This window comes from Crocuta crocuta, unplaced genomic scaffold, assembly GCF_008692635.1.
Source record: "Crocuta crocuta isolate KB4526 unplaced genomic scaffold, BGI_CrCroc_1.0 scaffold288, whole genome shotgun sequence".
NCBI classification, from domain to species: Eukaryota; Metazoa; Chordata; class Mammalia; order Carnivora; family Hyaenidae; genus Crocuta; species Crocuta crocuta.
Genome location: NW_027532607.1, coordinates 6,498,770 through 6,525,450, shown reverse-complemented (window position 1 = coordinate 6,525,450; position 26,681 = coordinate 6,498,770). Strand labels below are relative to the sequence as shown.

Sequence of the window (26,681 nt, the reverse complement as noted above, 5' to 3'; positions counted from 1 at the left end):
AAGAAGAAGAAGAAGAAGAAGAAGAAGAAGAAGAAGAAGAAGAAGAAGAAGAAGAAGAAGAAGAAGGAAGAAGAAGAAGAAGAAGAAGAAGAAAGAAGAAAGAAGAAGAAGAAGAAGAAGAAGAAGGAAAAAAGTAAAAGATTTTTTTTTTAAAGTAACACTGAGGGACACCTGGGTGGCTCAGTGGGTAAGCATCCAACTTCGGCTCAGGTCGTGATCTCATGACTCATGAGTTTGAGCCCCACATTAGGCTCTGGGCTGACAGCTCAGAGCCTGGAGCCTGCTTCAGATTCTGTGTCTCCCTCTCTCTCTGTCCCTCCCCCATTCGTGCTCTGTCTCTGTCTCTCAAAAAATAAACATTAAAAAAAAAAACCCTAACTTTGGACTTTGCTCCTGGACTGGTGCAAGAGGCATACAGGATGGCCTCCTCAGATTGAGAATAATCTCACTGGCATACTAATGAAAAGATTAAGAATAAACTCCATCATTAGGAAACTGTGGCCAAGAACCTACCTTGAAGATGATATTAAATGAAATAAGAGATGAGATCATTGTAACAAATGAGCTATTAAATAACTTGGAATTGGAAATTCAGTGTCAAGAACAAACTGACACTTAAGGGGCTCTGTGAATCTTCTGAAGATTATAAAGACATGGAACATCTCAAAAAAAATAGGCCTCCCCATTTGCCTCAAGTAACATAATCTAGAGCTTTATTAAGAGATCATATCTTGACCCTGAAGAAACAAAGTTGAGAAACTTATAGCCACAAAGAAGCCCCCAGATGAGCAAAGGAATGAACAAAGGAATATTAAAGAAAGGCTATTAATAATTCCTGATGAGTTCAGTGGTACTCCTGAGTATATGGAATCTCACATAACCTATTGTTAAATTAATAATGTTATTAAAGAAATCAACAAGGCAGCTCTTAGTAAACACAAGATGCTATATCAACCAAAAAATCTGAGTTCTGTGGCCATAAATCTACAGATTTATTGATGAAGAAACAAAAGATACCAAAGATCATTATTGTATAATGGAAGCTGACATAAAGGAGTCCATAGCTTTGAAAATTGATTCAAGGTTTTATGTGATACTGAATATGTTACAACCTTGCCAGAGGCTATCAGAGATCTGAGAAGGAGGCTTTACCCATTATGCTATGACCTAAGGCCCTTGTGAACTTTGGAATGAGCCAACAGTAGGGTGTGTTGAGAGGCTATTCCTATAAATTATTTTTTAAAGTTTATTTATTTATTTTTGAGAGAGAGAGAGAGAGAGGGAAGGGGAGGATCAGACAGAGAGAAAGAGGGAGAATCCCAAACAATCCCAATCTGCTGTTCTGGTAGCACAGAGCCCTCTGTGTGTGTGTGGCGGGGGGGTGGGGTGGTGTCTCTGTAATTTCTTTATAAGAATACTCTCTTGAGCTCTTTAATTTTCTTTTTTCTTATTTCTTCTCAAAATAAAACACTTTATGGTGAAATGTATATATTTAAACGTTTGCTTCATTTCAGCAAATATTTAACCACCTACCATATGAGCCTTTGTGGTAAATGCAGAATGCAACAATAAAAATATTCATGTGTAGGTTTTGTGTTTAGTGGCAATGCTGCAGACCCCATAACATAGGTACAGATGTAGTAATGGAAGGAAAAGGTCAAGAAAATAAGGTCAAGGATACCAAGACCCTCTGGAATTAAAGGTCACTAGTGTCTAAATTCTATCAACAGCATTTCAGTCTACAGGCATACTTCCTAGAAATTTGAATTGGGGGCAGTTTATTCACCTAATTATTGTACTTTCCCATTTGTCATTCATTAAGGTAGAACTTGAATGAAATGCATTCAGGGTAAGCCAGTTTGTAAACTTTAATATATAATGAAATTATACTGAAAGTGCCCTGAGATGGAAACAGGTAACATGTGTGAGCAGGTTGATATTGGGCATGGAAAATGAATGCTTGGATTATAAGAATTTAGCCACATTTCTCCTCTGCCTATGGGGACACTGGTCTACCTATGTCTGCACCATCTACCGGGCAGGTTTATCTCAAGAGCAGAGAGAAAATTAAAAGTGCCTCAGCAGGCCCTGTGGCCTGGTTAACACCTGTTACTGTGATGGTCATATAGTACATTAGAGGCACCACACACACAAAGGTGACATTGACCTAATCAGTCCTCAAGAAAGTCTGCCAAAAGCCAACCACTGTGCTGCACAATCTGGATCCCTACAATATTCACCATTAATGGAAAACATCATCAGCTAGATGGGAAGAATTGGACTTCAGAACAGACTGAACCTTAGTAGAATAATCAGCAGAGTTTTCTAAAGAAAGAAACACACCAGCTTCAGAAACAGGGAAGACCTTAAAATATTATCTAGAATTTTTCTTTTAGTTACATTTGGGAGTGCTTGCTGAGCTTACGACTTTGCTTTCCGTAAGGACAGCTTTATCTCTTTTTGGCAGCTCATGGGGATCTGGGGGTGTCTCCAGCAGCTGCAGCTACATCATGGGATTCCAAACTAGTGATTACAACAGACAAGCCAGAGCAATACCAAATCCAGCCAGGGATCACTTGAGTTCCGTCCCAGAGGTCTGAGCAAGAACAGACGTGGCTGGTGCCTGGCGTACCTCTATAGATAGGTCCACAAACTCTTGGTGCAGAGATTTTGTTCTAAAGTGATGCTGGTCTAATCCCCATAGTGGATTCTGGTCACTCTGGCCACAAAATGGGTATTTGTACATGTGTTGGGTACACGTACACAATGGTTGTTTCTTCATAAAGCAGATGACCAACACATAGAAACTAATAAGAGGAAAACACCTAAAAGAAGAGAAAGAAAAAGTTGAAATTACTGGGGTGCCCAGGTAGCTCAGTCAGTTAAACATCTGACTCTTGATCTCAGTTCAGGTCATGATCTCATGCTTCATGAGTTTGAGCTCTGCATTGGGCTCTGTGCTTGATACTGCAGAGCCTGTGTGGGACTCTCGGTCTCTCCCTCTCTCTGCCTTTCCCTCTAGTTCTCTCTCTCTATTTCTCTCTCAAAAATAAATAAACAAAAAAGAAGAAGAAGAAGAAAGCTAACATTACTGCTGTAGCTAAAATTCTAGAAACCTTAGTTCCAATATGCTGCCAAACTCCTAAGTTTTAGTTTACATGAAAGTTCCTTTTTTACTTAGAAAATGAATCCTGAACCATATATGTTGTTTTACCTCAATAAAGCTTTGTTATCATCTTTGATCACCACCCCTCCTCAAGTTCACAACCTTTCAGGACATGCTGAGTCAGCTATCTCATGTACTTAAAAGTATAATCTGGGAGCTAATGGACCAAATAAAGTTGGCAAGAAAGAAGAGGCATCTACCATCTTCACTTAGGAGTCCACAGCCTTTCAAGAGAAAGGCTTACCTTGGCCAGTAGCCACTCGCATATATACACCATCAAGGCCTAACCCTCTCACCTTTCATCATAATTGCCTAGAAAACCCCCAATCTTGGTTAAACCAGTATAAGGGGAATGAACATTGGTGGAAAACACACACGAACAAAAATAACTAGTCTCACTTTAAATGAATGGCCACTACCTCTCTTCAAGTGGAACCTTAGTTCTACCTATGCAACTGCTGTGGATCTCCCTATTCTATTCACTCTTTAACTGGGTTGGATGACTAATAAATTACTTGTCATGTCTTCTTGCTTCTCAGACTCTAACATCTCTCTCTCCCTTCTCACTCTCAGCAGAGTGTTGAGAGTTGCTTCCCAATTGACTATTAAGATGTAAGCATTTAGAAGAATGTTTTTATAAGCTTTCACAATCTCAGCAACCAACCACGTTTCAATGTACCCATATACTCTTTCTTCTTATTAGTGTGAATGGACAACATTCCTACATAAGGCTAATATTCACACCTGTCCACATGATCCCATTGTCATCCCCCTCCTCTGTTCATGAACAGTCTGTCAAATGCCTGCCTCTTGCTTGCATTATCTGTAAGATTATGACCCATAAGGACTGCTTTTCAAATGAAATGGGAGGATTTCTAGTGACCAAGAGTTGAGAAGGACAGTAATCCTGGTAACTTTGGGCTCCCACAGCAAACTCTGAGGAAAACAATGTCATAACACCCATGTGAAAATCACTAGCATTCTCTGCTCCCATGCCAATTTGTCTCTGTTATTAACTTGGAATTAAAACTCTGCAACATCATAGACACTTCTAAGATTCCATTAACAGAGACTGAAGAAATGTATAGATTGGTGGGAGGTTCTGCCTCCTCTCCCACAAAATACTGTTTACAGTCAATAAATAATTAGTACTGGCAACTTATTTATCAAACACTTCTGAGAATCAACTCTTGGTGTTTTTTAAAAATTATCCTTTTTTAAATGTTTGTTTATTTATTTTTAAGAGGTATATGGAGAGCGAGTGGGAGAGGGACACAGAGAGAGAGGCAGAGAGAGAGCGAGAATCCCAAGCAGGCTCTGTGCTGACACCAATGCAGGGCTTGATCTCAAGACCGTGAGATCATGACCTGAGATGATGAAATCAAAAGTTGGGCGCTTAAAACAACAGAACCACCCAGATGCCCCAATATTAGCTTATTTTTAACTAAAGTACACCTTTTAGTATTCTTTCAGCCACTTTGTGTTGAAGGAAAATTCTCTCTGAGAGCTTTATTTCATGCACGTTTAGCTGGGTATAGAATTTGAAGTTGACCGTTCATTTTCTCTCAGCACTTGGACAACATTATTCCATTGTTTTATAACATCATTTGGCTAACTGTTGATCCTTAGTTGACAACTTGTCTTTTCTATTTTATTGTTTTTGAGTATTTCTTTCTCTCCATTTTCTTTTATGTTTTGAAAGCTCACCACAAAATAGTTGTTAGATTCTTTTTATAACCCTTCATAGGACACATTACTTTTTTTAATCTCAGGGCTCATATATTCAATTCTGGAAAATGTTCATCCAATTTATCTTCTATTTATTCTCTTTCTTTTCCTTATTATAAAATGCCTATTAGACATATCTTTCATGTCTTTTAATTTGTCTTCAGTATCTTTCTCATTCTGTCTTTCATTTTTTAAAATTTGTCTTCAATGTTTTTCCATCTTGTTCTGTCTTTGCACTAAATTTTCTATAATTTCTTCATATATATTTCTGGTTTATGAATTTTCTCACCTGTGCCTAATCTGCTATAAGATTTCTCCATTGAGTTTTTAATCTTAACTTTTATTAAGCCTTTTAAATATAAAGTTCTAATGGGCTGTTTTCCTATTAGTCTTCCTTGTCATTGCTTCCTATTTTAACTTACATTTCTTCTTTAATACTTTAGATATGTATTTTATGGACTCTCATAATTTTTATTATCTTTAGTTCTTAAGGTTGCTAATAGTCCCTCCTCCCCTCACCCCCCCTTTTTTTTTTTTTTTTTTTTTGGCCTGCTAATTCTCTTTCATGGTGGACTTTTGATTATGAGCTTAGCTGCTAGGAGAAATCTTTATTTAACTCTGTTGGTTTGTGCTCTGAATCCTGGACGTATCTCTATAGAATTGCTTGCATCTTCTCTGTGGGGATTCAGATTCATATTAATAGTAAGAGGAGGAGGAGGAGAAGGGGAAGAAGAAGGAAGAAGAGGAGGATAATCAGCAACATGTAATATTTTTTGAGTTTTAGTATTTTCCAGGCATTGTTTTATGAACTTTACTTATATTAATGAATTTAATCTCCATAGTAACTATACATACATACATACATTGCTATTATCTCCATTTTAAGGGGGCAGAGAAGGTTAAATACATTGTGCAAAGTCACACAGCTAATACGTGGCAGAGCTAGAATTCAAACCCACATTTGGCTCTAAAATGCAAGTAACTGCTCTGACATTTGCTATGTTTCTAGACGTATTACTATACAGGAAGAATAAATTAAGATCCCTCTCCTATGTCCTGTATCTGGCATGTCCTACATGTCTGGGCTTTTTATTTTCTATGGAGAATATATATTGTTTAACCTAGAGATCGGGCAAAGCATACACATCCTTGCTCTTCCTTGGGGTAGTAGGTGATTTTGCTAATTTCTATTTCTTTCTAGCATTGAGCAGTCCTGTGAAGTGTCTGGATTCATGCAGAGATAGGAAACCCAGCTTTATAAACCATCAAGTCTAGGTCGCAAGGTTATTGAAACCCTCTTTGGACAGTTAATTGCTGGCATACCATTCGTAGTTCTGGTTTTAATTTCTTTTTTAATTTTTAATACCTGGGGAAGTACCTTGCTTTCTTTCTGTTTCTTCCATTGCTTCTTGGTTTCTTTCCTTTACCTTTTTCTTATTTCTTTTTTTTTTTTTTAATGTTTTATTTATTTCTAGGAGAGAGAGAGAGAGACAGCGTGAGCAGGGGAGGGTCAGAGAGAGAGGGAGTCACAGACTGAAACAGGCTCCAGGCTCTGAGCTGGCAGTCAGCACAGAGCCCGACGTGGGGCTCGAACCCACAAACCGCGAGATCATGACCTAAGCGAAAGTCGGATGCTTAACCAACTAAGCCACCCAGGCACCCCTCTTATTTCTTTTTAAAGCTTGGTTATCTTTCTGGCTTTTGGGGGATATATTTTATATACTTTACCCACCATTTCAATATACTTCTAGCCAGAGTTTGGATACTTCATTATATTAGGTTACCATTTATGGGAAATCTTCAGGCTTAAATAAGAAAAATGACTTCCTAAGTAAAAATAAATCAGAGTAAATAGGTCAAGAAAGAGGAAACCAAAGCATATATAAGAAACAATGGTAAAAAGTAAAACTAACAAAATATATTTAATCAACATAATGATATTGTAGTTGTGAATTTTAAAATTCTTACAATTTCATTGTAAGAAAAGTGAAAATTCCTAAAATAGGTTCCTAAAGTAGAATACATAGGTCTAAAACAACAACAACAAAACTCATAAAAACTTGAACTATATTCCAAGTAATTTAAAAGAAACAGAATTTTTGTTTGGATCATTGGCCTATTATTGATACAAAATTTTAAAGTGTTTTTGACCTTCTACCCTCCCCTCCATGAGACCTTTAAAACATCTTTATTGCCTTTATTTTTGCTAATTTTTAATGTAAAAGACATATAATATCTCACTGTTGACTTTTTTAAAAAACAGAACTAATTACCAAGGATAGAAATATACATATATAATTCTGTGGCTTAAATATTTTTTAAATTATTCTCTTTTCCAGAACAACTCTCAGCTTTATGATTATTAACATCTGTGGATTGGGAGCCATGTCAAATATTTGAGATTTCCCAATTCATGGACTTTGGCTTCCTGTTTTGCCGTTTACTTTGGCAGGTCAAGAAAAGTTTGCAACTCTTTACAGAGAGAGATAGACTATGCAGTGGGAATTGAATACATTTTTTTTCCCATTCTTCATACATAAAAATTGACCTGAATCTTTTTATAGGTTTTTTAGTCCTTGGCAATCTGCTTAGTTTTATTTTGTTTATAAGCCTTCTGAAATCCTGCATCCTCTATGAGCAGAGCAGGAGAAAGGAATTTGTTCATAATTCTTCATTTGTCTAAATTAGGTGTTTCTCTATGGCAGACTATGGGATGCTTAGCTTTATTAGGAAAAAACCTTCCATTCCAGCACATTCTGCCCATTTAGTATAAATTAGTCAAATATATCATTGGCAATAGGGTTTAGGCATTAGTAGTGAAAAAAATAGCTAAAGATTTCTCATACACATTTAACTACTTTGGTTAGTGGTTGTTTTTACTTGTTTATTGCTCTTTCCCCATCTTGGTCTCATCATGTCCGGCGGGCTAGTTCTGTTTTCTTTGTTTACCATTTTACCCCCTTATCCCTGAAGTTGAAAGGCCAAGTGCACAAACACAGGGTTTGTTTTCTTCCCAACCAACCAATGAACCATCATTTCCCTGCAAATAATTGGCTTAGGGAAGAAAGGGCAGAAAACAAAACAAGTTCATTATGTGCAGCTTGGTCTGACTACACCCCCCTTCAGAAAACAGCCTGAGGAAGGCACCCATTTAAGGAATAAATGAAGAAGTAGCAATAAGGAAATTTTAATAGTTGCTGTACACAAAAAGAGAACTGTGCTTTGACAGTGTTTCCAGAGTAATTTTCCTGACGGTAAGTAAAGCTCTGTTTGGGTGTGCTATGCCAAGTGTGTGGGTGGACACCGCTAAAATCAGTGTATTTTTCAGATGTTTCCAAATACTCATATGTATTATATTGAAGACCTAAGGATAAAATTTTCCAGTTTATTCCCAACCAACTTTTATTGTGCAGGTACAACAGGAGGATATAGGAAAATAGTAAAATTTGCTTCTGTACTAGGTGAGGGAGAATTGTCTGAATATTTTGTTATGTGAATCTACAAACATTTAATTTTGAGATTATGAAAACTGAAGAAAAATTGTTTCTGTTGGCTTATTTGCAAACATTTGGGTAAAGTTACTTTCTATGTAATTTCTTTCTTTCTTTCTTTCTTTCTTTCTTTCTTTCTTTCTTTCTTTCTTTCTTTCTTTCTTTCTTTCTTTCTTTCTTTCTTTCTTTTCTTTTCTTTTCTTTTCTTTTCTTTTCTTCCTGGTTGTTAGTTTGTTTCCTCAGTTATTCGAGGACTTATGAATTCAGAAAATTGAGATAAGTTCTTCCATTCTTCTTGTGTCTCACAATCAAGTTTCAGGTAGTGTGAATCTGAATTGCAATCTCACAGCCTAGCTTTTTTTGATAAAAGCTGTTCAGTTTCATCTGAAAGAGAAATACTACAGCAAAAGAGTTCATTGAGGTTTTGTCTAATGGACATAATTAATTATTCAAATGAATTGAAATAATCAGAATTTTGGTTAATTTGATCAGCTCTGGTATTTCTATTTAAATGCAAAGAACAAAAATTATTAATCAGCTGAGATATAATTCAATTACTCTATTCAGATAGTGGAATTTCTGGTATAAAAAAGTTAAAAAAAAAATGTGAAGTAGCTTACAGGTCCTGAAAACTAATGACATCTTTTCCATTGTTATACTCTGTATTTTTCTGTAAAATTGTGATACTGAGCACTATCTCCCTATCATTATCCACTCTCCCAAATAGCTTACAATGAGTATATTTGATGTAAAATTCTGCAACCATGTGTTATTAAAATGATATTTTAAAGTCATTTTTTGTAGTCCTTAAAGGCAGGAACTATTTCCCTCCAAAATATGATCAAGGTTTTTCTTTTTGCTTTTCTCCCATTCTCCCCAAGGTGTTTCTTATTACACTTATTTTTCTGATTTATGCCACACCTTGTTAATTTTCGCCTTGTTTGTTCAATGCAGACTAAATGAATATGAAACAGAAAAGTGTGTACCAGCAAACTCAAGCACTTCTGTACAAGAATTTGCTTAAGAAATGGAGAATGAAAAGAGAGAGCTTATTGGTATGTTTGAAAGTTTGCCTCTTTCTACAGCTCACATTATTCTTTTATTACCTGATGATGCACTCATTTTATATTTTAAGTAACAGACTGGATTTATTGATTTTGAGGTTGCCTCTAACTGTACTTGTCAAACTGAGAGTTTCATAGCAGTCCCCGAAAAATAATGTCACATTGCAGAGACTAAAAATATTCCTCATATTGTTTTTAAAAAAGAGATTAAATGAGAATTCAATTGTATGGGAAATTATTAGCAACTATTAATTTTTATTAGCAACTATTTATTTTATTAGCAACTATTTATAATTTTTAAAAAAATTATTTTTTATTTATTTTTGAGAGAGAGAGAGACACAGAGTGTGAGTGGAGAAGGGGCAGAGAGAGGGAGACACAGAATCCAAAGCAGGCACAGAGCCTGACACTGGGACTTGAACTCACGCACCAGGAGATTATGACCTGAGCCGAAGTCAGACTTAACCAACGGAGCCACCCAGGTGCCCCAGGGAATTATAGCAGCTACTAAAGCTGCTACCATATGTAACAAAATTAGAGTAAAGAAATAATAAAAATGGTCCCTAGCAGAAACTGAGAAATTTTAATTTGGGGCACTGATTTTCAAAGCCATGAATTTTCCATGTAGGGATTATTTCCGAGAATTACGACCAAGTAACACCAGTGGTTGTCAGTTTGCATTAGGTAGGTGGACTGTCGACAGGCTATTGCCCCAAATCTCAGAGGCTTAACTCAGACTTTGCCCAGAGTCTAAATAAGGTTGGCAGCGAAACTGAAGTGGGTCTGGTAGGTGAAGGAATGGGACCCTGCCATTTCCCTAGATCTTGGAGATCTCCCCTGGATGGTCTGAACCTAGTCAGAACATCAGAAAGTACAGGGACGGAGACAGAATATCGAAGGTTGTGCATGGGTCCACAAGCCAGGCCTTGAAGGATGCACATCATTTCTGCTCATGTTCCGTTGGTTAGAACTCAATCACTCAATCACTTGGTCCGACTCCATTTCCAGAGACTGGGAATGTAGTCTAGCATTGTGCTAAGCAGGAAGAGATTACTGATATTGGTGAACCACTGGGCAATATCTTAACTTTCAGTTCCTTTTCATGTGTTTTGATTTCCAATACAAGAATGTGACAAGTGACAAAAATGCTGCTATTTGCCACCATGTACTCCATCTGGGATCCTCTGTGTCTTAGAGACTATAACGTCAGATGCCCAGGCATAGGGATTGTCATCCTATTTGTCACCCCATTGGTTTTTATGATGGCTTCTGCAGTAGTTCATGTGTTAGTGCAAAAGTTCATTTCTATTGTTAGAGAATGATCTATGTGGCCATCATCTCAGTTTGCATCTTTTGTTGGGTCCCCTTTGATCTGAAGAGTAGAGAGCAAAGAGAAGACAACCAAGTGGCATAATTGAAGTCTATCTTCGACAGCTCTTTGGCATTGGCTGAGCGTTTTAAGGGAATATACTCTACATTCATTTTTCTCCCTGTTATAGGAATGGATGTTCCCAATACTTCTGGGACTGTATATGGGACTATTTTCACATTTCAAAGAAAAGACATATCTTCCTGAAATTCCTCCTCAGACTCTGGGAAGGGCAGATAACTTTAATAACTCTATAGGTGTTGTATATACACCTATCTCTGATATTGCACAGCAGATAGTGAACAAAACGACATTTGCTCCCTTTGTGAAAGGTAGGTGTACTAATGGCAACAAAGAATTACTGATATTATTTCATATCTTTTTGATATTTCATATCTTTTGAATTGATGTATACATGTTTATTTCAAACTGACGGTGATCTCTTATGGAAATTATTTAGGTTATCAAGATAGCCTACAAATTTGGTTCCTTTTTCCTTTCCCTCATAACAATTGGTTTTTTAAAGGTTTTAAGCCTTTGAGCTTGATGGGGATCCAGTTTAGGGAGGTCTACATTTCTATTGGAATTTACCTAAAATAATCAATTTATAACTTCACATTTGCAGAATAGTGTCTAGGAGAATATGCCCTTTGTGGGTGTGGATGCTCATAACATTGAAATACAGTGATTAAGATTTATAACTTGGGAAAAAACATTTAAATAAAAGAAAATAAATCTGGTTATTAAGTAATAATGTCAGAACTATGAAAAGTAAGGATGGATAATCTAAAGATACTCTGTCCACAGATGGTATACTTTGTAAACATCTTTAAAGGCCTTCCTTCTAAATGAAATCACTATGTAACCAAGAAAACTAAGATAAAATGTGTATTTCACTCACAGGCACGGTGGGTGCAGTTTAGTGGTCTACTCTTTAATCTTCAATTTCTAACAGGTGACTTTGCTGGCTGTTAGAAATACACTTACTTGGCGATCTTAGCTGCCACATAAGGCAAAAATCAGATGAGGTGTCTTTGCTTCAGTAAATCTGAGATCTGGAATCCCCTGACTATACAGTAACTATTCCCATTACCTCTACTTTGTATCCTAATTCTCTTATGCATGCTTACCCTAGTATAATCCTTCTATATACCTAAAATTTGCCACAATACATGTCATTATTAAAAGAAAACACTCAACTCTCATGCATGTCTTCTGATTCTAGAATCTAAAGCATTAAAAAAAAAATCTCCCTTTGCCTTTTGGGGTAAGTTTCATTTAAATGGAAAATGATTTTAGTGTAATTCCAGTGAAATATATATGATGACACAGTTGGATACCATATTCCATGGCGGTGAAACTGTACAATCCTCTGTCTATTTTTACCTTGTCATTCACAGAAAGAAGAATCATTGGAGTACCGAATCAAAAATCCATGGATAAAATACTTCTAGACAGTTTCTCAGACCTGGTGGGAATCATCTTTAATGATGCTTTCTCTTATAAGTTAAAATTTATTCAGGGATATCACATTCCATTTTTGAAGGAAGATCTTTTCACAGGTGACTTTCCATATAAAATATCATTATGGTACTTTTCATGTTTTTAACATAAGGAGTGGGTTGGGATGGACAACAGAGATGCTCTTGATAGAACATGATAAAATAGGGGCACCTGGGTGGCTTAGTCGGTTGAGCGTCCGACTTTCGCTTAGGTCATGATCTCGCGGTTCGTGGGTTCCAGCCCCGCGTCTGGCTCTGTGCTGACTGCCAGCTCAGAGCCTGGAACCTGTTTCAGAGTCTGTGTCTCCCTCTCTTTCTGACCCTCCCCTGCTCACGCTGTCTCTCTCTCTCTCCTAGAAATAAATAAAAATATTAAAAAAAAAAAAAAAAGAACATGATAAAATAGATAGAGCACATTGTATCGCTGAACTTATTCCAAGGTCAATCATATCTTCCCACTATAAAACATTATGGAGTCATTGGAGCGCCTGGGTGGCTCAGTTGGTTAAGTGTCCGACTTTGGCTCAGGTCACAGTCTCACAGTCCATGGGTTCGAGCCCCACGTTAGGCTCCATGCTGACAGCTCAGTCTGGAGCCTGCTTCAGATTCTGTCTCTCTCTCTCTCTGCCCCTCCCTCGCTCGCTCTCTGTCTCTCAAAATAAAATAAAGCCATAAAAAATTGAAAAAAAAAAACATTATGGAGTCATCCAATGGATATAAAGTGAGCACACAGGGGCATGTTGCAAAGGATACAGAGTGATCAATACTGAGAGGTCCTGGCCTCAGGTGAGGTTCCAGGTTAGCAGGAAAAATAGACATTGAACAGTTAAATGACAAGTGCAAAGAGAGGTGCTGAGTGGGTGGGAGATTTAGACCCGGGGTTCCTAATAAGCTGTGGGATTTGAGAAGTCTTATAGGGCGAAGTGATGTTTAAAACTAACTAGAAGGAAAAGCGCATGGAGGTGGCGGGGTGGGAAAAGCCTTGTATTTCAGAGAGAGGGAGGGCAGGTGTGAAAATCCTGAGATGCCAAGGGCATCTCTTAGTATACATGGAAGAAGATCAGTATAGCTGAACGGAGGACATGGAAACGAATGTGACAGAAGAATGAGGCTGAAATTAACTGAAGGGCTAGATCCCATGATGTTCTACAAACCTAGAGTGTTGGGGAGCCATTGAGGTACTTTAATCAGGGCAGAGAAGAGCTTAGACTCCCAAGCCTAAGGGAGCTCTCTGGATATAGCCCATGGAATGGATTGCAGAGGGGTCAGGGAGAGCATAGTGAAACATAACCAGGGAGCCAAAGTCAGCTTGGACAAGGCTGAGGCACCTGAAAAGGAGAGTAAACAGGTTTGAGGGACTTTCAGGAAGCAGAATTGATGTGGCTAATAGAATCGGTTCTTTTCCATTTATTTGCCAAGTGTCTTCTATGTGTCCTGCACTGTTCTGGCCCTGGGGTGGGAGTAAGCCAGACACAGAGGGGAGCCTGTTTGCATGAATCATTTGAGTCAGAGACAGGGAATGGGATAAAAAACTCTGCCAAGTGGTGATAAAACAACAAAGTAGAATAGAACAGGCTTGGAAGATAGAGTCTAAACGCTCTTTCAGATATTTTTATTTATGGTGGCCAGGGAAGACCTCTGTGCTGAGCTCACTTTTGAGAAGAGATGAGGATAGAGGGAAGGAGTGAGCCACGTATCCATCATGAGGGAGAGCATCTGAGCAAAAAAAGTTCTAGCACAAGAGTGCGTTTAGCATCTTGAGGTACAGCAAGGAATCCAGCATGGTAGGAGCAGAGTGTTCGTTTTCATCTTTTAAAAAATATTTATTTATTTTTGAGACAGCACAGTTGGGGGAGGGGCAGAGAAAGGGGGGCAGAGGATCCAAAGCAGATTCTTTGCTGTCAGCAGCAAGTCCAGTGGGGAATGGGGGCTCGAGCTCATGAACTGTGAGATCATGACCAGAGCTGAAGTCAGACGCTCAACTGACTGAGCCACCCAGGCCCTCCAGCTTTCATCTTCTTTTCATTTCTAAGGCTTCCTATGCATGCTACAGTCTCCATGAATAAAATTGCCTTATTAAGAACTTGATTTGCTTTTTTTTTCTCTATGGTTATAAATTCTGACTGGTGGAGGCTCCTCTAGATGGCTTTCTCTTCTATTCTTGTTTCTTATTCTCTAATGGCTTTCACCTGATAATGTTGCTTATGGTTATGCCTCCCTTTGTGCTTGTAGCTCATTGTTGGAAAGTGCATGGTGACTTTTCCTGTTCTTTGGCCAAATACTGGAATGGAGGATTTGTGACTTTGCAAACTGCAATTAACGCTGCTATTATACAAGTAAGAAAAGTTCTAATAATTAAACTCATTCCACAGGTATTGAGATTTTGATGAAAGATGATATATGCTCAGGTTTTCATACATTTATATAATGAAGCAGGCATACAAATGCTGAAACTGGATTTATCAAAGGAACACACTGCTTTCGTTTTTAACTTTAAATTTTCAAGGGATTTCAGCATGACAGGAAATTCCAAAAACCAATGTACAGGAAGGTCTGTGTATCCACCTTCCAGTTTCTTCTAATGGTAACATCTGATATAACCACAGAACAATATTAAAATCAGGAACTTGATAATGGTATAATCTTCAGAGGGTGTTCAGATTTCACTACAGCTTACTCAGTTCCTATTTTTCAAATAATGATTTTATTTGTTTAAACCCTACTCTAGATTGCAACAAACCATTCTGTGACAGAAGAGTTGATGTCAGTTACTGCTATAAATATGAAGACTTTACCTTTTATTGATAGTAACATTCTTCAAAAGGAGATGTTTATTTTCTACTGCCTTCTTTACTTTTTTCCATTTATACATTTTTTATCACTTAATGTTACAAAAGAGAGAAAAAAGTGTAAGGATTTGATGAAAATGATGGGTCTACAAGATTCAGCCTTCTGGTAAGTAACCGATTCAAGCAGTACAATGAATAATCAGAAATTAGGAAGCAGTAAAAAAGTGTCATTATTTCCAAAAATTACGGGTTAAGCCTGAGACATTGGCTCCTTGTTCTTCTGTTCTGATGTTTTGATTTAGTCCTTTTAAAATTGGGCAATATAAACTATTGATCATACTTGGCTGAGCCCTTTCACCGTACCGTGAATATATGAAGCTAATGCTGTGATAGAGGTACCATTACGGTCAGAGAGAATGGAAGAGTTACCCAATGTCAAATGGATGGTATGCACCACAGCTAAGATCCAACCCAACGGTACCAGTTGCAACTCTGCTGCTTGGTCTGCCCATGGTTATCCTTTGATTCCTCCACACTTCCTCATGTTGAGGGAAATATGATCCAATAATGGCTAGCTTGTGTTCAGAGGGTTCATCAGCAGGGATATATTTTTTTTTGCAACACTTAAGTACCATGTGTTGGAGTTGAGATAGCCTATAAAATGTGCCCAGCACATACAGCTCTTAAGATATACAGCATATTGGAAGGGCTCAATAAGAACATTTGTTCATATATGGATATATTTGTCTCTTGACTCATTCAAAAATGATTTAGATGATTTTAAATATATATTTTGGATATATTTAAACATATGTTTATTTGTATACATATGTATATTTATGTATCTATCTATGTGTGTGTATTTGTATTAAATACAAACAAATGATTGAGGAATAGAAACAAGGACCTAACAAAATGAAAACAGTTAAGACCAGAAGATAAAAATGCAAATCATACAATCTCTAAGCTTCCTAGAGGCCAAAGCAGAGAATCTGCCATGCAATCGGTTACAAATCCACATTGTCTAGGAAAAGGAAAAATAATCTGTTTCTTTTACCCTGAAAGAAACCCTAAAAGAAACCTAACATGGGGTGCTTGGGTGGCTTGGTTTGTTAAGCATCTGACTCTTGATTTCAGGTCAGGTCATAACCTCACAGGTGGTGAGTTCAAGCCCAAATCGGGCTCTGCACTGACAATATGGAGACTGCTTGGGATTTTCTGTCTCCTTCTCTCTCTCTCTCTCAAAATAAATATATAAACTTAAAAAAAAAGAAAGAAACCTAACATTTATCAATACTGAACCCTGGGAAATATATCTTTGTGTAGTGCCCACATCAAGAAAATTACTCTTTATGGATGTGGAACTATCTGGTATGGTTGAGGAATTGTTTATTGAACAATCATTTGTAAGTCACATGTTCCCTAAAATAAATTTATGGTCTAGGAAATTTTAAATTTTCTATAAAGTGTATTTTATTAACAGAGAGTTCTGGTTCTAACATACATTAATTGTGAAATAGAAAAAGAGGAAACTGTGTTTCTGAAATGAAAAAGAGTGGTTTGCAGTGAAACTTTGGCAAGGGCAAAGGAATGAATGGAGTCTGATGGAGGGTAGAGAGGGGACTCTGTGTAAAAAGGACCAGTTTTCAGTTCAGAGAATGTCTTTTGGGGCAGTATCCTTGTACTCCCCTGAAAACAGGTAGCACAAGTCAACTCTGGATTAAAATCAGAAAGGTATTGGATATTTAGATGTGGATTCATTCTCAGGGTAAATGCTTCTTAGTGTGCATGTAACCTAAAGTTAGCAAAATTAAAAATATATATATATCCTTAAAACTAAGAAGGAAAAAAATCTGAAATGTTTTTATTAAGTAAGGATGTCTATTGGAAATAAATTCTATCACAACCTTTTTTTTTAAGTAATGTGAAATAACTGTGAAATATCATCAGCATTTATTATTCAAGTGTGATGACTGAANTCCTTTTCGAGGTAATGTTTTAAGTTCCTTTATTTGTAATTCTCCTACTCTATAGAATTTCAATTCCCACCTGTACTAGTTCCCTTCTCAGGAAGTGGATTCTGCAGAATGCCATATGCTTTTCAAAAATGCTGATGTTTCTAACAAAGGCTGAATCACTGTAATCTCATGACCTTTAAAAAGAAGTCGAATAAGCAGTAATTAAACACATCGTACTGGGGCCTATTGATGCAAGTTCCTGGTTTTAATACTCTCACTTTTTTTCAGCTCTTGAACTCTTTTTTATTTTTAATTGTTTTTAACGCTTATTCATTTTTGAGAAACAGAGACAGAGTGCAAGCAGAGGAGGGGCAGAGAGAGAGGGAGACACAGAATCCGAACAGGCTCCAGGATCTGAGCTGTCAGCTCAGAGCCCGATGCGGGGCTCGAACCCACAAACCGTGAGATCATGACTTGAGCCAAAGTCAGACGCTCAACCGACTAAGCTGCCCAGACGTTCCAGATGCTTATTTAGTTGGGCAGTTTCATGTAGAGTAAGAGGACTGAGAAGAGCGTGCACTGTCATCCCAGCTTTGTTACTGTTCTACCCTGTGGATCTGGAATAGGCCATGAAGTAACAGCAGGAACTACAGTTTACTTACCTGTAAGAGAGGATGCTTGTGGTCCTGTTAGATCTAAGACTGAATACCATTTCTTAAGAGCCACCTCATAAAAACATGAACACCAGCACATGTAAAGCAAAACCGTATGAACATGTAAGGCTGTATCCTAATTTATATTAGCTTTAAAAAAAAAAAAGGAAAGATGAATAGGAATAGCAAGAATAGAATTGGCCGGGAGGAGTTAGGAACTTTCAGTTTTCTACTAGGGAGAGTGGAGGTCCTACGGCCTGAAATCCTCAAGAATGATCCAATTATCATCTGCCCCCAGTGACTCCATGACTCCTTGATCCATCAGCAGCTGTTCTATTTCCTCCCACTTCTATAGTTAGAACACCTTGGTAATATGTCATAACACGGAAGGCACAAAGAGCTTAATCTTTACTTCAGCAACTACACCTTTGAGATGTTTTTGTGCATTTTCACAAAAAAAGACAAGTACGAGAGTGCTCTTAGCAACAACACATCAGAAATAAAAATTGAAACAATCTAGAAGTCCATGAGCAGGAGAATATTGGGATATAGTCAAACAATGAACTATTATACGGCAGGGTATAATATTGTATATGTCCAATGATAGAGGCAAGCAGCAGCAAAACATATACGGAGATACTATTTATGCAAGTGTTCATACTATTTATACAATAAGTGAATACAGAGCTGATGCCTAGCGAGGAGGCAGCCCCACAGCCCTGCCAGCATAATATTAGTAATATTTTAGTTATTCATCTAAGTGGCAGGTAGAATGGTAAACACTGTATCATTCTTTAGATATTTTTGTATGTTATAAATATTTCATAATGAAGTTAAAATAATTGAAATAACTTTTTGTCTTCATTTAGGCTCTCCTGGGGTTTAATCTACGCTGGCTACATCTTCATTATTTCCATAGTCATTACAGTTGTTATAACATCTACCCAAATTTTATTCATGACAGGCTTCATTGTCATACTTACACTCTTTTTCTTATATGGCTTATCTTTGGTAAGTTCATATATTTATTATCACGTTCTCTGCTTTAGATCTTAGCTAGCTATGTAAAGGTAAAGTTTTCTGGAGGTTATTACAGTTCGTTATTTCCTTCATGTCCACTCTGTGCATGCGTATATGTATTTGCTTGAGAAAGTCTCTATGAGTCGTTGAGAAGATGATGTTATATAAAATCCAATTGGACCTTTCTTTTGCATAAAGGTCTGCACTTGGGATGAGCCCTGGGTGTTATATGTAAACCAACTTGACAATAAACTATTTAAGAAAAAAAAAAAGGTCTGCATTAATGAAATGATGCATCAAAAAGAAAAAAAAAACATTTGACTAAAAACATTTTGACTCTAAGACTTTTCTAGATGGTTAATGAGGATGCGCTTGAGGAGTGGACCCATTATGGTTTCCATAACATGGTGGCTTGCCCAGTATCTCCCTCTGACACTTCACCTTGCCCTCACTTCCCATGTCATCCTTCTTCCTTCATAAAACAAGAGCTTCTACATTCCCCCACCTCCCAGGGTGTTTTCTGGAGAGGGTACATAGGTGTTCTTTCTTAAGACATTAATTTGGTTTCTTTTGGTGTTTCCAAGTCTGCATTTCTATCCTTTTCCTCAGCACACACAGCTTTTCTCCCTGTCTTTTCTTCAGCAAAAGCCTAGCAGTTGAGGAGGGCAAATAAGGATCCTCTTTACAAAGGGGTAGAGAGAAGGACTGAGCATTGTGATGCCTTAATATCTTCATTGCTATCTCATTGATAAATATGTTATGATCTAAGGATCCATATTTATTGTTGAATGGCTGTTTAATAGCTAGATGTCTTCTCTTTCTCTTTCAGATAACTTTAGTATTCCTGATGAGTGTGTTGCTAAAAAAAACAGTTCTCACCAATTTGGTTATGTTTCTCCTCATTGTCTTTTGGGGGGGCGTGGGATTCGCTGCCTATTACAGACAACTTCCGTCATCTCTGGAGTGGATTTTGAGTATTTGCAGCCCATTTACCTTCAGTGCTGGGATGAGTAAGGTAGGAGCCTAGTTAATTGTTTCATTATTGAACTTTCAAAAAAACTTGATATTTCATAACTTCATGGTTGCAAACCCTCTTTTTTTCTTTTTTTTTAATGTTTATTTATTTTTGAGAGAAACAGACAGAGAGCATGAGCAAGGGAGGGGCAGAGAGAGCTGTCAGCACAGAGGCCGATGTAGGGTTCAAACCCACGGGCTGTGAGATCATGACCTGAGCCCAAGTCAGACGCTTACCAACCTACTGAGCCACCCAGGTGCCCCTAAACACTCTTTCAAATTAAGAACGTTTTTGCTAAACAATTATAGCCTAAAGCTGGATTTGAGAATGTTATTATTACAGTGTAGAGATATCTTCATCACATAAGGAAGTTTGAATAAGAACATCTTGAATAAGACAGATTTTCCCCTCTCAAATGTATTTTCATTTTGAAGAATTTTTTTCTTGTTTCTCATATGCAACTATTTACCTTTCTTTTTTCATTATTTATTTAAATTCAAGTTAGTTCACATAGAGTGTAGTATTGGTTTCAGGAGTAGAACCCAGTGATTTATCACTTACAGATGACACCCAATGCTCATCCCAACAAGTGCCCTCCTTAATGCCCATCGTCCATTTAGCCCATCCCCCCCCACTTCCCCTCTAGCACCCTTTAGTTTGTTCTCTGTATTTAAGAGTCTCTTATGGTTTGCCTCCCTCTCTGTTTTTATCTTATTTTTCCTTCCCTTCCCCTATGTTCATCTGTTTTGTTTCTTAAATTCCACATATGGGTGAGATCATATGATATTCTTTTTTACTTTATATAATGAAGGCATTCTCTATTAATTGTGTAAACCTCTTTTGGAAACCTCAAATCTGAAAAGTTTTCAAGAGTATAAATAAAGACCTTAGCAAATAGTTACTAAATATATCTAAACACTCATCAACTAGATCAAGAAATAGAAGAATGCCACAACTCCAAAGCTCCTCCGCACACTCCTTCCTCCTAAAGGTAAAAGTTGTGTGATCTGCACTTCTTATTATCACCTAATGTGTGTTCCTAAGCATAATATTTTAGTGTTGCCTGTTTTCAACTTTATAGAAGTGATATTCTACCAAGTGCATGTTTGAAAATCTTGCTTTCTCCCCCACTCACCGTTATGTTTTTAGATCTCATCCATAGTTTGTATGCAGTTGTACTATGGTATTAGGTAATATTCCATTGTGTGGATATGCTGAATATGATATTGATTTTCTTATTGATGGACACATATTTTCTAGCTTTTGACTGCTATTAATTCTGCAAAAAAAAAAAACCTTATGCATATATCCTAGTGAATACAAGCATTCAGCTCTGTTTGGTGTATATCGAAGAGTTGAATAGTGGGTCTTAATCTTCATACCTACTGCCAAATAGTTTTCCAAAGTGGTTGAATCAATTTACTTTTGCACCAAATGTTTCAGACTTACAGTTGTTACAAATCTTTCCTGGCATTTGGTATCGTTAGTCTTCCAAACTTTAGAAATCTTGTGGATCTGAAATAATAATCCTTGGGATATTAATTTGCATTTTCCTGACTTTTGATGAAATTTAATTCTTTTTCATATACTTAGTGGCATTTTGGGTTTCCTCTTTTATAAAATGCCTATCCAGGGCATCCCCCCCCACTTTTTTTAGCTGACTTTTTATCTTTTCCTTATCGCTTCGTAGGAATTTCTTATATATGCTAGATATGAGACATTTGTTGCTGACATTTTTACTCTCTCAGTCATGCTTTTAATGAACAAAGGTTCTTAATTTTGGTAAGGTCCAGTTTGTCAAGTTTATTTTCTGTAGACTGCTTTTGTATCTTTAAGAAATCAGTGCATTCCCCAAGGTTATAAAGATATTCTCCCAGGGGTACCTGGATGGGTTAGTCGGTTAAGCCTCCGACTCTTGATTTTGGCTCAGGTCGTGATCTCTCAGTTCATGGGATCGAACCCTGCATCTCGCTCTGCACTGACAGTGCAGAGCCTACTTGGGATTCTGTCTCTGTCCCCTCTCTGTGCCCCTGCCCAGCTCACAGGTGCACACATGCACACGTGCTTTATCTCTCAAAATAAAAGAATAAATTAAAAAAAAATTTTTAAAGATTGTCTCCCTTGTTCTTTTCTGGAAGCTCAATTGATTCTATTTTTTACATTTGGATATAAAATCCATTTCAAAATAACTTTTGGGTATCTATATGTAGAAGGAATATTAATTTTTTTACATGAATGTCCAATTTCTTCCACTTCATTTACTGAAAAGACCATCCTTTCCCTAAACAGACTACAGCATTTCCTTTGTTAGAGCTCAAGCAATCACGTATGATCCCATCTGGTCTATTCTTGACTGTTGCCACATTATCTGAAAATTGTTTTTGCTTGGGGTGCCTGGGTGGCTTAGTTGGTTAAGCGTCCGACTTTCGCTTAAGTCATGATCTCACGGTTCGTGGGTTCGAGCCCCGCATCGGGCTCTGTGCTGACTGCCAGCTCAGAGCCTGGAGCCTGTTTCAGTCTGTGACTCCCTCTCTCTCTGACCCTCCCCTGCTCACGCTGTCTCTCTCTGTCTCCTAGAAACAAATAAACATTAAAAAAAAAAAAGAATCATTAAAAAAAAAAGAAAAAGAAAATTGTTTTTGCTTTATGTGTCTTGATATATGGTAGTAACAGTTGATTTTCTTCTCCAAAGAGAGACTTTTCTATTCTAGGTTTTTTGAATGGTGTACATTTTAGAATTAACTTGTCAACTGATACACACACATACGTGTGTGTGTACAAAGCTACTGACACTTGGATGCAGTTGAATTTTTCAACCAACATTTCAGGGAAATTGACACTTTTCTTTTGATCATGAATAATATATCTTCACATTCATTTTTCCTTTGTAATTGTTAATTATTGAGAGACTTACATATTTTTTTATTTAGTCCAAAGTTTTATATACTTTTTTTTTAATAGTTTATTGTCAAATTAGTTTCCACATAACACTCAGTGCTCATCCCCACAAGTGTCCTCCTCCATGCCCATCCCCCCCTCCCCCCACATCCATCAGTCCTCAGTTTTTGTCAGCATTCAAGAATCTCTCATGGTTTGCTTCTCTCCCTTTCCCCCACCATTTCCGCCCTTCTTCTCCCCCTTGTTCCTCCGTCAAGTTCCTCCTAAGTGTCCATCAACAGATGAATGGATCAAGAAGATGTGGTTTATCTATACCATGGAATACTACATGGCAATGAGAAACAATGAAATCTGGCCATGTGTAGCAACATGGATGGACCTTGAGGGTGTTATGCTGAGCGAAATAAGTCAGGCAGAGAAGGACAAATATCATAAGTTTTATATACTTTTTAAAATACTTTTGATGTCATTATAAATACCATCTGCACTTAGACTCTTATTTTTCAATGTTTGTCGTAAATGTAGAGAGATGCAACTGATTTCTGTACATTAACACTGTATCCCGTTTCCTTGCTATCTTCTTTTAGTAAAACTAGAGGATCCTGTGTGACTCAGTTGGTTAAGCATCCAACTCTTGATTTTGGCTCAGGTAATGATCTCATGGGTTCATGAGTTCAAGCCTTACATCAGGCTCTATGCTGACAGCACAGAGTCTACTTGGGATTCTCTGTCTCCCTTGCTCTCTGCCCCTCCCATGCTCGCTCTCTCTCTCTCTCTCTGTGTGCCAACAAACAAACAAACTTTAAAAACTAGTGTTTTTCTAGGTTTAATCCTGGGTTTTTCTTATGTATAATCATATTGTCTCCAAACAATGATGTTTATTTTTTCTTTTGCATTTTTTAATGCTAGTTACTTATTTTTCTTGCCTTTTTGCAGAGGCTGGACCTCCAGTATGTTGAATAGAAATAAATGCAAGCAGGGGCACCTGGGTGGCTCAGTAGGTTAAGCGTCCGACTTCAGCTCAGGTCATGATCTCATGGCTCATGGGTTCAAGCCCTGCATCAGGCTCTGTGCTGACAGCTAGCTCAGAACCTGGATCCTCCTTCAGATTCTGTATCTCCCTCTCTCTCTGACCCTCCCCTACTCACACTGCCTCTCTCTCTCTCTCTCTCTCTCAGAAATAAATAAAACATTAAAAAAATTTTTTTTAAAAGAAATAAATGCAAGCAAAGGAAAAGCTTTCAACATTTCATAAAAAGCATGAGTTTTGGTATTGGTCTGTGTACAACTGTTTTGCCAGGTTTAGGAAGATCACTCATCTTCTTAGTTTGTGAAGAGACTTTCTTTATTATAAGTGGATATTGAATTGTATCCTGTGCTTTTTCTGCATCTACTTCACTAACCACCTTAGTTTCCCCTTCAGTCTGTTTTATGTTGAATTACATAGAGTGATCTTCAAATGTCAACCCAAGCTTGCATTCCTGGAAGGAACTCACCTTTGTCATGAAATGGTAACATTTTACAAAAATGGAGTTTGTATTGTCCAGTGTGAGGCACTGGGCTTGCCAGCTGGACTTCCTGTGTTGAGTTCAGCTTAGTCCCTTCTTACTGTGTGATTTTGACTTTGGTTGGTTAAGCTACTCAATTTCTCCGTGCTTCAATTTCACCATATGTAAAATGCACATAGAAATAATACAGCCTAGCAGCACCTGGGTGGCTCAGTCAGTTGAGCATCTGACTCTTGATTTCAGCTCAGGTCATGATCTCATGGTGTGGGAGTTTGAGCTCCGCCATCAGGCTCTGCTTTGGGAACACAGAAATTGCTTGGGGCTCTCTCCCTCCCTCTGTGCTCCTTCCTCACTCTCTCTGTCTCTCTAAATAAACAAACAAACAAATAAATAAATAAATAAATATTTTTTAAAAATAATAAGGCCTGCCTTATGGGATTATGATAAGGATTTAATGAGATATTATAAAAAGGTCTTAAAACAACACCTAGAACATTATACCTATTGTCACATGACAAAATTATAAACATATCTTTATTAGCAGAATAACTAGAAAAAAATGTTCTCTTATCATTATCCTACTAAGATGCTTCAAATAATTCTTCATGTTCTTTCAAACATTTGTATTTTTTTTGCTTCATAGAATAGATATTTTGCAATATTGTAGTGACTTTATGAAAACAAGAAAATTCTTAGAACATATTTTTTAAAATCAGTATTTCCTCCCAATGTTCCTTTGATTGTTGCCAAATAGAAATAGTTTCACCAATAACTTCATTATAGGGGTTTCTTGGAAAAGCTATTTAATAAAATGACAAATCTTGCTGCTGCTCTGGATTATTTTTATGTATTTAATTTAAATACTTATTAATTACTATTTTTGCTTGAATCTTAGATCATCCACTTGGATAGTACTATGAATGATGTAATTTTTCCCGACCCTTCAGGAGACTCCTATATAATGGTTGCAACTTTTTCTGTATTGGCTTTTGATGCGCTTTTCTACCTGGCACTGGCATTATATTTTGACAAAATCTTACCCTGTAAGTAAAAGTGGCATTTCTCTGACCTCTGCATATGTTGATCACATTGATTTTAACTTAAGGTTATATAAATGTACTTTAAGAAGTAAAGAATAAGGGGCGTCTGGGTGGCTCAGTCTGTTAAGTGTCCGACTTTGGCTCAGGTCATAATCTCGCCATTCAATTTGAGCCTGACATCAGGCTCTGAGCTGTCAGCACAGAGCCTGGAGCCTGCTTCAGATTCTTTGCCTCCCTCTCTCTCTGTCCCTCCCCTGCTCACACTCTGTCTCTCTCTCTGTCTCAAAAATAAATAAACATTAAAAAAATGTTAATAAAAGAAGTAAAGAATAACAAATATTTCCTATAACAAGGTGAATGAATGAGTTTTTTATTCCTACTTCATAGTTTTAACAATTTGAAGGAATTTTCATGGAAAAACAATTATTCTTCTGATTTTAATAATATACATTATGAATATGCAGTGATTAAATAATGTTACTGTTTTCAAGAATCCCTGAAAGTATTTTCAAAGAATAATATATAAGATTTGTTTCAGAATGAGCTGAAATAAATTAGTTCTTAACATGGCTTTGGCTAGTGTAGATCTATTGTATGGTGGAAGTGTTTAATAAGTAGTTCTTACAAGAATGTGGGGCAGATTATGAATTGAACAGCTAGAAAGAGCCCCAGGTCTGGAATAACCAGGTTCTCCCCTACTCCCTCTCCTTCTGGGGGGATCATTTCAAAAGGCGACATGTCCATCCTTTAAGGAAACAAGAAAACAAAAATGAGAGAGGACATTTTCAGCCTTATTCTGAAATGTTTTCATCTGTCGTTCATATTTACAGAACTATATTACCCAGTTAAATTTTCTCTATTTTACCAACAACCAAAAATTTCACAAGTGCAGAACTCTTTCCCACATGCTAGAATCAGGATGCCTTTTTCATGCACAATCTTGTTTACTTACCTTACTTTTTATGTTCTTTCCACTTTGTATTTAACACTGTCTTCTATATTTTATGAAATTATTTTGTATATTCTTATCTTTCTGTCACTTCTGGTTTAATATCTGGAGGCCCTTAGCAACAGATACTACTTCCATGTTTTACATTTGGAAAATGACTGTATTTATCCTGAACAAATATAATTTCTTCCCATACTTTACATACACACTCCATAGGGACTTCAGTACTATGTCAGTCATATTACTGTGATCAAGGGATTTCTTTAAGTTCACAAACATGTTTCCAGTTATTTTTAAGTGCCATATTAAGGCCTTCCCCCCTAATATTTGGTTTTATTCATTCTAAATACCTTTTAGACCACATTTTATTCAAGCCTTTGGTTTATATATATATTTTATTGAAAGTTCTATGGTATTGTTTGGCTTTTGTAATAATGTCTTATTTCCTTTGAATTTTCATTGTCTACATCATGACCAGTTTTCTTTTCAATAAAAGGAAGTTAGAAAGAAAACCATTTCTCTATGATGCTT

At 37.1% G+C, this 26,681-nt stretch overlaps 1 protein-coding gene and 1 pseudogene across 1 annotated transcript in view; both read left to right on the top strand.

Annotated features, from left to right (window-relative positions):
* Positions 1-419: 419 nt before the first annotated feature.
* LOC144245039 (SKA complex subunit 1 pseudogene) lies at positions 420-1,138 on the top strand (annotated as a pseudogene).
* An 8,206-nt stretch (positions 1,139-9,344) lies between these two features.
* ABCA6 (ATP binding cassette subfamily A member 6) overlaps positions 9,345-26,681 on the top strand; it is a 59,150-nt gene continuing 41,813 nt past the window's right edge. The window contains exons 1-8 of the mRNA XM_077780366.1: positions 9,345-9,440; positions 10,949-11,154; positions 12,223-12,380; positions 14,553-14,656; positions 15,049-15,275; positions 18,590-18,731; positions 19,570-19,755; positions 25,057-25,204. Of these exons, the coding sequence (XP_077636492.1) occupies positions 9,345-9,440; positions 10,949-11,154; positions 12,223-12,380; positions 14,553-14,656; positions 15,049-15,275; positions 18,590-18,731; positions 19,570-19,755; positions 25,057-25,204 (1,267 nt within the window). The remainder of the gene's footprint in view (positions 9,441-10,948; positions 11,155-12,222; positions 12,381-14,552; positions 14,657-15,048; positions 15,276-18,589; positions 18,732-19,569; positions 19,756-25,056; positions 25,205-26,681) is intronic.